Here is a 13,402-nt window from a genome sequence, read left to right on the forward strand (position 1 = left end):
CCCTTATTGTTACATTCACTCCCTGTCTCCCTTATTGTTACATTCACTCCCTGTCTCCCCTATCATAACATTCACTCCCTGTCTCCCCTATCATAACATTCACTCCCTGTCTCCCTTATTGTTACATTCACTCCCTGTCTCCCTTATTGTTACATTCACTCCCTGTCTCCCCTATCATAACATTCACTCCCTGTCTCCCTTATTGTTACATTCACTCCCTGTCTCCCTTATTGTTACATTCACTCCCTGTCTCCCTTATTGTTACATTCACTCCCTGTCTCCCCTATCATTACATTCACTCCCTGTCTCCCCTATCATAACATTCACTCCCTGTCTCCCCTATCATAACATTCACTCCCTGTCTCCCTTATTGTTACATTCACTCCCTGTCTCCCTTATTGTTACATTCACTCTCTGTCTCCCTTATTGTTACATTCACTCCCTGTCTCCCTTATTGTTACATTCACTCCCTGTCTCCCTTATTGTTACATTCACTCCCTATCTCCCCTATCATAACATTCACTCCCTGTCTCCCTTATTGTTACATTCACTCCCTGTCTCCCCTATCATAACATTCACTCCCTGTCTCCCCTATCATAACATTCACTCCCTGTCTCCCCTATCATTACATGCACTCCCTGTCTCCCCTATCATAACATTCACTCCCTGTCTCCCTTATTGTTACATTCACCCCCTGTCTCCCCTATCATAACATTCACTCCCTGTCTCCCCTATCATAACATTCACTCCCTGTCTCCCCTATCATTACATTCACTCCCTGTCTCCCCTATCATAACATTCACTCCCTGTCTCCCTTATTGTTACATTCACTCCCTGTCTCCCCTATCATTACATTCACTCCCTGTCTCACCTATTGTTACATTCACTCCCTGTCTCCCTTATTGTTACATTCACTCCCTGTCTCCCCTATCATAACATTCACTCCCTGTCTCCCCTATCATTACATGCACTCCCTGTCTCCCTTATTGTTACATTCACCCCCTGTCTCCCCTATCATTACATTCACTCCCTGTCTCCCCTATCATTACATTCACTCCCTGTCTCCCCTATCATTACATTCACTCCCTGTCTCCCCTATCATTACATTCACTCCCTGTCTCCCCTATCATAACATTCACTCCCTGTCTCCCTTATTGTTACATTCACTCCCTGTCTCCCCTATCATAACATTCACTCCCTGTCTCCCCTATCATAACATTCACTCCCTGTCTCCCCTATCATTACATTCACTCCCTGTCTCCCTTATTGTTACATTCACTCCCTGTCTCCCCTATCATTACATTCACTCCCTGTCTCCCCTATCATAACATTCACTCCCTGTCTCCCCTATCATAACATGCACTCCCTGTAGTGTCTCCCCTATCATTACATTCACTCCTTGTCTCCCCTATCATCACATGCACTCCCTGTCTCCCCTGTCATTACATTCACTCCCTGTCTCCCCTATCATAACATTCACTCCCTGTCTCCCCTATCATTACATTCACTCCCTGTCTCCCTTATTGTTACATTCACTCCCTGTCTCCCCTATCATCACATGCACTCCCTGGCTCCCTTATTGTTACATTCACTCCCTGTCTCCCCTATCATTACATTCACTCCCTGTCTCCCCTATCATTACATTCACTCCCTGTCTCACCTATTGTTACATTCACTCCCTCTCTCCCTTATTGTTACATTCACTCCCTGTCTCCCCTATCATAACATTCACTCCCTGTCTCCCCTATCATTACATTCACTCCCTGTCTCACCTATCATAACATTCACTCCCTGTCTCCCCTATCATAACATTCACTCCCTGTCTCCCTTATTGTTACATTCACTCCCTGTCTCCCCTATCATAACATTCACTCCCTGTCTCCCCTATCATTACATTCACTCCCTGTCTCCCTTATTGTTACATTCACTCCCTGTCTCCCCTATCATTACATTCACTCCCTGTCTCACCTATTGTTACATTCACTCCCTGTCTCCCTTATTGTTACATTCACTCCCTGTCTCCCCTATCATTACATTCACTCCCTGTCTCCCTTATTGTTACATTCACTCCCTGTCTCCCCTATCATTACATTCACTCCCTCTCTCCCTTATTGTTACATTCACTCCCTGTCTCCCCTATCATTACATTCACTCCCTGTCTCACCTATTGTTACATTCACTCCCTGTCTCCCTTATTGTTACATTCACTCCCTGTCTCCCCTATCATTACATTCACTCCCTGTCTCCCTTATTGTTACATTCACTCCCTGTCTCCCCTATCATTACATGCACTCCCTGTCTCCCTTATTGTTACATTCACTCCCTGTCTCCCCTATCATAACATTCACTCCCTGTCTCCCCTATCATTACATTCACTCCCTGTCTCCCCTATCATTACATTCACTCCCTGTCTCCCCTATCATTACATTCACTCCCTTTTTCCCTTATTGTTACATTCACTCCCTGTCTCCCCTATCATTACATTCACTCCCTGTCTCCCCTATCATTGCATTCACTCCCTGTCTCCCTTATTGTTACATTCACTCCCTGTCTCCCCTATCATTACATTCACTCCCTGTCTCCCTTATTGTTACATTCACTCCCTGTCTCCCCTATCATAACATTCACTCCCTGTCTCCCCTATCATTGCATTCACTCCCTGTCTCCCCTATCATAACATTCACTCCATGTCTCCCCTATCATAACATTCACTCCCTGTCTTCCCTATCATAACATTCACTGTAACATCCTCCTGCCCCCCTTATTGTAACTTTGTGTCCCTGTCTCCCTTATTGTAACTGTGTGTCCCTGTCTCCCTTATTGTAACTGTGTCCCTGTCTCCCTTATTGTAACTGTGTGTCCCTGTCTCCCTTATTGTAACTGTGTCCCTGTCTCCCTTATTGTAACTGTGTGTCCCTGTCTCCCTTATTGTAACTGTGTGTCCCTGTCTCCCCTCCAGAGGCACCTGTCTCCAGAGGAGTTCTCCGGTCTGTTTGAGATGCCCATCGAGGAGTTCAACCACCTCTCTCTCTGGAAGAGGAATCACCTGAAGAAGAAGGTCTCTCTCTTCTAACAGGACTACAATCCGCACAAGCCCCTGCTCTCTCTGGAAGAGGAATCACCTGAAGAAGAAAGTATCTATCTTCTAACACCCAGGACTACATTCCGCACAAGCCCCTGCTCCCTCTGGAAGAGGAATCACCTGAAGAAGAAGGTCTCTCTCTTCTAACACCCAGGACTACATTCCGCACAAGCCCCTGCTCCCTCTGGAAGAGGAATCACCTGAAGAAGAAAGTATCTCTCTTCTAACAGGACTACATTTCCCACAAGCCCCTGCTCTCTCTGGATGAGGAATAACCTGAAGAAGAAAGTCTCTCTCTTCTAACAGGACTACATTCCCCACAAGCCCCTGCTCCCTCGGGAAGAGGAATTACCTGAATAAGAAGGTATCTCTCTTCTAGATAGATACTTTATTAATCTCCCTGGGGAAATTCTAGCACCCATGACTACATTCCCCACAAGCCCCTGCTCTCTCTGGACCACCACAGGTGTGGAAGCTGAACTGTGAACTCCAACTATGACATCACACATGTCACTCACTGGAAGGAAGACAGAAGCATTACTACTAAAATTAAATTCATGGTGAATATTATCATTCAGAGACATATCAGGTCCCTCACCTTGTTCAACAGACACTGAATCCAGTGGACTCTGATCTAAATCACTAAGTGTCAATGTGTCCCAGGCCCAGTCTACAGCTGAGCTTTACTAAACTATGGTTCAGATCCATAACGGGCCTTATCTTACATGAGGAGTAACTCGTTTCAATGAGCCTGTGTCTCTATATAATAATAATAATAATAATAATAATAATAATAATAATAATAATAATAATAATAATAATAATAATAATAATAATAATAATAATAATAATAATAATAATAATAATAATAATAATAATAATAATAATAATAATAATAATAATAATAATAATAATAATAATAATAATAATAATAATATATAACGATGAGCTCCACATCCTTTAGTTCACGTCTCTGTCTCTGTCAGCCCTACATGCTGACTCCCTCTACTGGACTGTCACTCAACTGCAGTCATCAGTACAGACCTTGCAATAACTTGATTGACTACTGCAAATCTAAATAGCATTATGCATTCATTCCTGATATTAGACATACTATCATTTTATTCAATAGAAAAAATATTGTCAGAAATTGCAGAGAGACTAGAGCCATAGATAGATAGATGTCATTTCAGCTGTCAGCTGTCTGCTGAAGATCTACACATCATTCTCAGGAGATATCACTGCATGTTGCACCTATCCAGATGATATGGAAATCTATATCAAACACTGATTAGTCAGTGAGTAATTATTCTATCAAGCTACAGTAATATGAAGACCTATAACCATACGTAGCTGGTTTATATAGAGACAGGATGAGAACAATATGAAGCTTGGGTTCTTAAACTATGGCTCAGGACCCAGATTGGGTGGTGGGCCTATTTCTGGTGGCCCCCCACATGACCAGAGTCTGGCTCCCAGGGTGAGAGACTACATTTACTCAGTTTGGGTCCCAACATGACAAGAGAATGTTTTGAAGAGCCTGGTTTTGAAGAGCACCCTTCTATGAGTGAGCACCGTATTACTATGATTCGTTTTACTATTAGTATGCACCTGTAGCTGACAGCTGGGTATTATATCAACATTCCTATTGGCTTGGACTCAGCTTTGACTTCAGATTGAAGGAGGAGTACTATTCGCTGATTCAGCCTGGCGATTATTATCCAGTATTCCAATTGGCTTAGCCAGCTATGATGTCATGCCCTTTTCCCCAGCACCTAGGAGAGGAGGAGTGGGCTAGCAGGCTTGGGGGTACACTGTGTACACAGTTCTGTCATATATAAGTTACTGTGTACTACATAGGTCTATCATATATAAGTTACTGTGTACATAGTTATATCATATATAATAGTTACTGTGCACATAGTTCTATCATTTATAATAGTTAGTTATTGTGCACAGAGTTCTATCATATATAATAGTAATTGTGCACAGAGTTATATCATATATAATAGTAATTGTGCACAGAGTTCTATCATATATAATAGTTACTGTGCACAGCGTTCTATCATTTATAATAGTTAGTTATTGTGCACAGAGTTCTATCATATATAATAGTAATTGTGCACAGAGTTATATCATATATAATAGTAATTGTGCACAGAGTTCTATCATATATAATAGTTACTGTGCACAGCGTTCTATCATTTATAATAGTTATTGTGCACAGAGTTCTATCATATATAATAGTTACTGTGCACAGAGTTCTATAATTTATAATAGTTACTGTGCACAGATATATCATGTATCATATATAATAGTTATTGTGCACAGAGTTCTATCATTTATAATAGTTATTGTGCACATAGTTCTATCATATATAATAGTTATTGTGCACAGAGTTCTATCATTTATAATAGTTATTGTGCACATAGTTCTATCATATATAATAGTTATTATGCACAGAGTTCTATCATATATAATAGTTACTGTGTACAGAGTTCTACCATATAGTTAGTACAGAGTTCTATCATTTATAATAGTTAGTAAAGAGTTCTATCATGAAATCGACTAGAGCTATGAATGCTCTGTAGCCTATAGATATTGAACAGGTTACATTTAGAAATGGTCTCTTTTTTGTAAAATGTCAACAATGCTACTGTTGAGACCAAAACACAAGCATGTCTTCACGCCAGGTTAGCTAGTTTACTGTTCAAGTACAACAGTCCAAGAGACTGATGTGATTAAAGACAGACAGACAGACAGACACTGTGGTTGTGGTCAACGTACTGTTATGATGTCAGAATGGAAACCACTGAGGAACCACTGGTAGAACATGTGACGTAGCCCTGATTCAGACGCCTCCTCATCTCTCCTCTTAGTCCAGCACTGGCCACTGCCCTGTTACCACACACACACACACACTCACACACATACATGCACACAGGCACACGCGCACACACCTCTGTGTCTAGGGGATCTGCTTCATGCCTGTACACACTTTTGAAGCACCAGAGACCAGAGTATAGAAGACCAACAGTAGTAATACCAGAGTCATAGACAGCCAGAGTTTGGCCAACTCAGTTTACTGCCATGTTAGCCCCACAGTCCTGCTCCAGTGACCGTTGCTAGGTAACGTGATTCTCTCTCGTCTCACTGAGGTGATGTTAAAGGGTATTGTAAGACATTTACAACATGGTGGTCTGAGTACAGTCTGGTCAAACTCTGTCTGTTGAAGGCTGTAGATACTCTGGAACAGACACACAGCTGACCTTGTTTACAAAGTGCATCAGTCTAAACCAGTCTATAGAGTATATCAATCTAAACCAGTTTACTCTGTATATCAGTCTAAACCAGTCTATAGAGTATATCAATCTAAACCAGTTTACTCTGTACATCAGTCTAAACCAGTCTATAGAGTATATAAATCTAAACCAGTTTACTCTGTACATCAGTCTAAACCAGTCTATAGAGTATATAAATCTAAACCAGTTTACACTGTATACCAGTCTAAACCAGTCTATAGAGTATATCAATCTAAACCAGTTTACTCTGTATATCAGTCTAAATCAGTCTATAGAGTATATAAATCTAAACCAGTTTATACGGTATATCAATCTAAACCAGTTTAAACAGTACAGTCTATCAATCTAAATCAGTTTACACAGTATACCAGTCTTAACCAGTTTACATAGTACATCAATCTAAACCAGTTTAAACAGTATACCAGTCTAAACCAGTTCACACAGTACATCAGTCTAAACCAGGTTTCTGGAGCTGATGATCTACAGACCTTGGTCTAACTGGGGAAACTCAGACCTGAGACGTAAAGGGTTAAAAGCAGAGCGTTCGGTGTCTGAGCCTAAAGGCTCTGGTAAAACTCCACTGTTTTGTTTTAATTACAGATAAGCAGGTTTATACATTTAACGACATACGTCTAGTGTTGCTGTAGTGACCAAATAATGTGCAGCTATTTTTTTTTATCTTCTAGAGAAGTGGCATGCTGTTATTCAATATAGGAAGAAAAACATATAACTTAATTAACAAATGAATGAATGTAGAGAATAAAGACGGACACTTTTTCACGTGAAAGAAGAATGGATGAAGAGGACATGATGGGGGGATGAGAAGGAGAAATGAAAACGAAAGGATGCCTTTTTAATGGAAGTCTGTTCTAGGCTGAATTTAACCTTTTCTAAACCTCAACGGAACCAGGATGATCTGCTGCCGTCTACCGCTGATGGCTTTGGATCTCTACGTTCTCACGCCATCAGCAGAACTTTGAAACCCCTGAACGGACTGGTGGGGCGAGAAATTATTGAATTGAATTGAATTGAATTGAATTGAATTGAATTGTATTGAATTTTATTGTATTGGAATTGGTTTATTTGAATTGACTGGGAGTGAAAAGAAATTGAACTGAGCTGAATTTAATATAATTTCATTGAAATCAATGGAATGGAATTAAATTGGAATTCATTGAACTGAACTGAACGGGAGTGAAGTGAAATTGAACTGAGCCGAATCGCACTGAACTGAATTGAATCGGACTGAATTGAATTGAACTGAAGGGCGTGATCGCTCTTGTCATAACAGTAGGCTACACGTCATAGACATACCGTACTTCAATATCCACCGTCATATATAAATGTCTGCCGTTGTAACCATTTCATCTCAATGCCACGGGGACACAGTAAGGGTACTGTAAACCTTCTAATAGCTGATCTTGGCGGGACTGACACAGGAACACAAGGTCTGATGGTGAACTCAATACTACAGGCTCTGGGCACAGTATGTTGCCTTTGACACATGCTATACACGCCGGTACACACATCTGTACAAATTAGGGATGTCCGATATTATCGGCCTATATTGGCATTAAAATGTGATATCGGATTTTTTTTTCTTTTTTACATTTCTATAACCTTTATTTACCCAGGCAAGCAAGTAAGAACAAATTCTGATTTTATTTATTGTCAAAAGTATGCATAATGTTGTGTTAATTCCACAACAAGAGATATGTAATGTTAATTACCTGAAATTATTCCGTTTTTTGGGGGGGGAAACCCTGCATATATCGGTATCGGTTGATATCGGTATCGGAAATTAAGAGTTGGACAATATCGGTATCGGTAAAAAAGCCAATATCGAGCATCCCTAGTACAAATATGGACAATTAGCTTCTGTAAACACTAAGAAGAGAGACAGTGCCTTCAAATGGGGTGGTATTTACCGCATTTGCGAGAAGAGTCCTTATTAACAACCCGCTGTTCACGACACGACTTCACAAGTGGACATTTCTTAAAACCTCAAAGTTCAACATTTTTAGAAATGGTAGAGCCTGTGGAAGTTAGTTTTGCTGTGAAATTATTGTGATTTTTGTCATATATAGTCTTTCTTAGTAATTGAATAATATAGTTGAGGAAAAGGTTGAAAATGGTCTCACCATTTCATCATTATGCCTTGGCATTTAGCTAAATTGTTAGCCTCGGGGGTGGGGTGAGGGTTGCATTGCCCAGTTGCCTAGCAGTGTTCTCACGATTTTAACCACTCGCACGCCAAGCATATCGTGTACGCTACTCGACTTCCTATGTCAAAATCACAAACGTACAGGTTCCATTTGAAGGCAGCAAGTATGTCAGTGTTTCCATTCCACTTACATCGCGACATGCAGCTCAGCACGGAACTAATGCAGGATTCTTTCAAATGGTCATTCACTCTCGACACCCTATAGTTAAACAGTAAGTGTGCTCTCCCACTTCCGAGAATAGCACTGCAACACTGCTTACAGGAGCTGCTGTAGTTATCCATAGCTAATATTACTACTGGTATCCATGGCTACTATAGAAGTACGTACTGGAGTGAAATCTGTCTTAGGCAATGTGAATTCTCTGAGCGACTAGCTACCGTTACAAAGGTCATTTTAAAAACATCCCTGGGTGTAGTAGGATAAGAAGTTTTTTCTCAACCTGCACCGTTATTAACACATCTTTACATGGTGCTGAAAAGATATATTCGGTCCTTAACTATGCTTGTGTTGAAAATTAACTTTTAACCAGTGTAGTCAATGTTAGCTCTAATGTTTGGTAGCTAATGTTGTGCTAATGGCAAAAGAGGATGTGTTAGATGCTTTGCATTGTGAAGTAGATTAGGAGGACTGAATGCCATCCAACATGGGGGCAGCCATATTTAATACTGTCCCCCACAGACCTCTCATGGGGGACATATTTCCGCATATTCCTGTTTCAACAGATTCTCACAGCTATAGGAAAATGAATGGACTATTAATAGATCGCTCCTAGCTTCATCTGTGTTCATACAGGTTGTGGTCCTGTGAACAAGGCATACTACTATACATTTCTCTCTGATAAGGCAGAGGTTTTTGAATATCGAAGCAGCAGTTAAAATCGCTAGCCAAAACTAGCTTAGCATTGTAGATCATGTCACCCGACATCACCAGCATCAGTTCATTCTCTGCAACATCCGGTCATTTAAGGTTAGCAATTTGACTTAAATCTTAATTTTTTATGTTAACAAAACATAAAATCCTTTGGTGAAATGCAATCTCCCAATGAATCCCCCGATTTTATTATGTCTCGCTCTGTGGACATACTAATGCACAGCAATACCCCGATGCTCGAACCTCTGTTTTTATCTTTTAGATGATGATAAGCGAACACACTTTTCACAGTAACGTTAAGTGTACTATCCATGCTCCACAGCTTCCAGCAACAAACTCACACCTCGCAGGATTTCAGAGTGAATTTTCAGAGTTTTCAAAGCGAGTTTTCTATTTCATTGGCACAAACAGGCACTTTTAATGGACGTACTTGGTGGTAACGGAAAAAGAAAAAGAAAAAAAAAGTTTAGTTGAAACGGCGAGTGCTTGAGTAATCGATTTCTCACGCCCATCCCTGATACACACCTCTGCCTAGTCACATGCTTTATATATCTGCAAGTGTGATGGAAACAAAAAAAATGAATGAAAGACAGGGAAAAGATGAAGCTTCTAGTTGGAGTGAGTTGGCTGAGGTCACTTTAAGCTTTTCTTTTCTTTTCTTTTAGGAATTATTCTGTAAGTCATTTCAATACTGAGAGTTTAGATTGTTTTGATTGGTTGTTGGTGTTTGGTATGACTAATATCACAATGACATAAAGATTGTTTTGTGTTTTATTTCTACATCTCTTGTTTTGACTGGGTGATTATTCCTACATACAGAGTCCTCTGGAAAAGGCTGCTTAATTAAAGCAGTGTTTACGTTGGGAAGCCACATCATGTTCCTTTTCAACATGTCTGTTAATGGTAGCACATGTTAAGTTGTCATGTGATTGATTGATTGAGTGATTGACTTCAGGTACGTCAGAGGATGACCTCAAAGCATTACTGAAAACACTTCAAAATGCAATCATTATAAACAAGTTTTTAAAGTTGGACTGAAATAAAATTCTTGATTACTATGTAGACATAATGTTTACTAGCATGGATATTTTATTGTTTATACAATAATATGTTTTGTCCCTCCTGAAACGCATAGTTTGATAAGGAGGTGATGATGGTATTCCATAATTCATTGCAATGACGGTAGTGACCTAAGTATTATGGAAATACCATTGATATAACCACTGGTATCATGGTTTAACTTGGATAATATCATGGTATTATTTAAAGGGGAACTATTTTACTATTTCTTTCACTATTTGGGCACTTTTACACAATTCCTGTGAGTCTATGGAACACCTCTGTAATATATATATTTTTTTTATTCATTGTTTTATATTTCTAATCAAGTCCTCAAAAACAGCATTTTTCTACCTCAAGATTTCGAGCTGTTTTGCAGCCGCAGCTGCAGGTGCCACCTAAACCACTGTGCAGGTTCTGGTTCCCCTGAACATTAACATGCAGCAGCGACTATATGACATCACATATAGGCACATTTTCAAACGACTCAGTTCAGTGAGGGTGAATATTGTGAGAGGAGAATTGGAAGAATGCGCCAATATGAGAATTTTGAGACATAGATCATATTAATATAAGTTCACATAGCTAGGAAACAATGCTAAACACTCAAAAAGGCCATTTATAAGATAGTTCCCCTTTAAGTTCAAACGTGCATATACAGTACATAATGATACTATGGCAAAACTGTAATTACTATCAAACCACCATGATATATTTTTGTATCATACTGTTGCTATAATGTTGCAGTACATCTGTGACATCACTGGGTACACACCACATCACATGAGACATCGATGACATCACTGATACACATTTCACACGACACATCATTGACATCACTGATACACAAGGGGCTTTGTTCTCCAACAGAAAGATAGTTCTATAGCTAGATAGGAACTGTGTAGTGGTTGTGGTTTTGGATACATGTGGCTACAACATTTATGTGGTTTCACGACGATAGCTCAATTGAATCTGTAGGCATCTGTACTTAACCGTTAGCTGTGTAAAGCTATCTTAACCTCTTAAGCCCTAGCCATATTTTCAGAACATTTGCCTAAAAGTACATACTACATACCCAAGTAAATGGAAGATTGCTCCACTTCTACAAGGTCCATTAGCATGTTCTTGGTATCTAGAGACATCTATGGACCTCAGGGAATGTAGTGTCAGAAATATTGTGTCAGTTACTATGCTTGAGTAAATTGTAATGAACCAAAGCAGAACATAAATTATTATTATTTAAAAAAGAAAGTCCCCTCTTTGATGGTGAATAACACCATGCTAACATTGACCAGACATGAAAGATTGAGCTCATTCAGCACTTTCTTGAGATCAAGTGTACAAAATATCAAAGCAAATTAATAAAGGGCAGATGATTTACAGGTTTTTTTTTAACTTAATTTTGCCATCTGGACACATGCAATTTGAAATATGAATATAGCATATCAGGCCTATAAATTACCTTATTATGGCCAGGTCATACATCTATGGATTGGGCCAAATCTCCTCTTTCCAATGGCAGAGTTCAATCTGGATTTAGTACCATCAGGTGCTCGTACCAGGGCAGTAAAGACTGTCAATGAAATCTACTGTAAGTACAGTTACTTTTTTTATAATGTAAATAGCTCCACTATTTTTCATCAGATTGAAACACGGTTTTTTTCTAGACGTTCACAGAAAGGTAAAGAAACTTTCTATTTTATGGCAATAACGTTCTGGTTTGTTCGACCCGTGAGATCAGCAGCTTTCACAGAGGCATGGTACCTGTTCCTATTTTGTGGGTAGCAGCACTCACGGAATACCTCTCGTCCAATCACAATGCACGGTTGAAATGGTCTTTTACCCCCTGCTTTGATTCCAGTGCATCTTTAAAGGGTCAGAACATTATTTTTATTTTTTTTTATTTATTGGTTTAAAATACAGAAACAGTGCATATTAAGGAACATTTGACTGTAAATATGCCAGTTTAGCCAAGTTGGCTAATTTTCAACTGTAGTCTCTGGGGCAGGTGACATGAGCACAACAATAATTAAAACATAGTACAATAATTAAAACACAGTAGGAATCAATATAGGTTACAATACACTAAAATACATACAAATAAATACATTAAAATACAACCCCTCAGTTAAAAAACATAGTACAATAAGTAAAACAGTAGGAATCAGTATAGGTTACAATACACTAAAATACATACATTAAAATACAACCCCTCAGTTAAAATGGTCGCACACTTGACCATCTCTCAACCATGATTTTAAGTTAGTTTTAAATGAGATGTAACTTTGATACTCCCTGAGCCGTGTTGGCAGACTGTTCCAGGTGTGGGCTGCTCTCACGGAAAAGGCTGTCTGACTAAAAGCAGACCTCCTGTTTGGGACTACACAGGCCCCTCTGACTACAGACCTGGTATATCTATCAGCAGATGCTTTCTGTTTTATGAAAGTACAGAGGGGGGAGGAGCCAAGCCATGTAGGATTTTATAGGTAAGGCAGGCATCTTTGAATTTGACAAGATTGTCCCAGCTCAGTAGGTTCTGGTTTGCTATGCTATAACAATGGTGGTGGCTGTTTGTTTTCCTGTCCAGAACTTTCACAGCCTGATGGTAAACTACCTGTACAGATCGTAATGTTGTACAGGAGGCTTGTGTCCAGCTAGTCAGACAGTATGTTAAGTGTGACATAATAATGGCATTAAAATACAGTGCTGCTGCTTTTGTTGACAGAGAGTTTCTGATGTGACGGAAGTTTGATAAGTGAGACTTTGCATTGTTTACTACCGATTTGATTTGTTTTTTAAATGTAAGATTGGAGTCCATTTTTATCCCAAGGTATCTATATTCGGATACAACTGTCAACCTTTCT

The 13,402-nt window shown here is 39.5% G+C and overlaps 1 protein-coding gene across 1 annotated transcript in view; it reads left to right on the forward strand.

Moving 5' to 3' along the window:
- The window catches only part of LOC311223298 (dematin-like), a 196,920-nt gene extending 186,661 nt beyond the window's left edge, over window positions 1-10,259 (forward strand). The window contains exon 17 of the mRNA XM_084308090.1: window positions 2,960-10,259. Coding sequence (XP_084164216.1) covers window positions 2,960-3,073 — 114 coding nt within the window. The 3' untranslated portion in view covers window positions 3,074-10,259. The remainder of the gene's footprint in view (window positions 1-2,959) is intronic.
- Window positions 10,260-13,402: the final 3,143 nt, after the last annotated feature.

The sequence above is a fragment of the Notolepis coatsorum genome (genome assembly GCF_963971535.1).
Source record: "Notolepis coatsorum genome assembly, chromosome: 2".
Taxonomy (NCBI): domain Eukaryota; kingdom Metazoa; phylum Chordata; class Actinopteri; order Aulopiformes; family Paralepididae; genus Notolepis; species Notolepis coatsorum.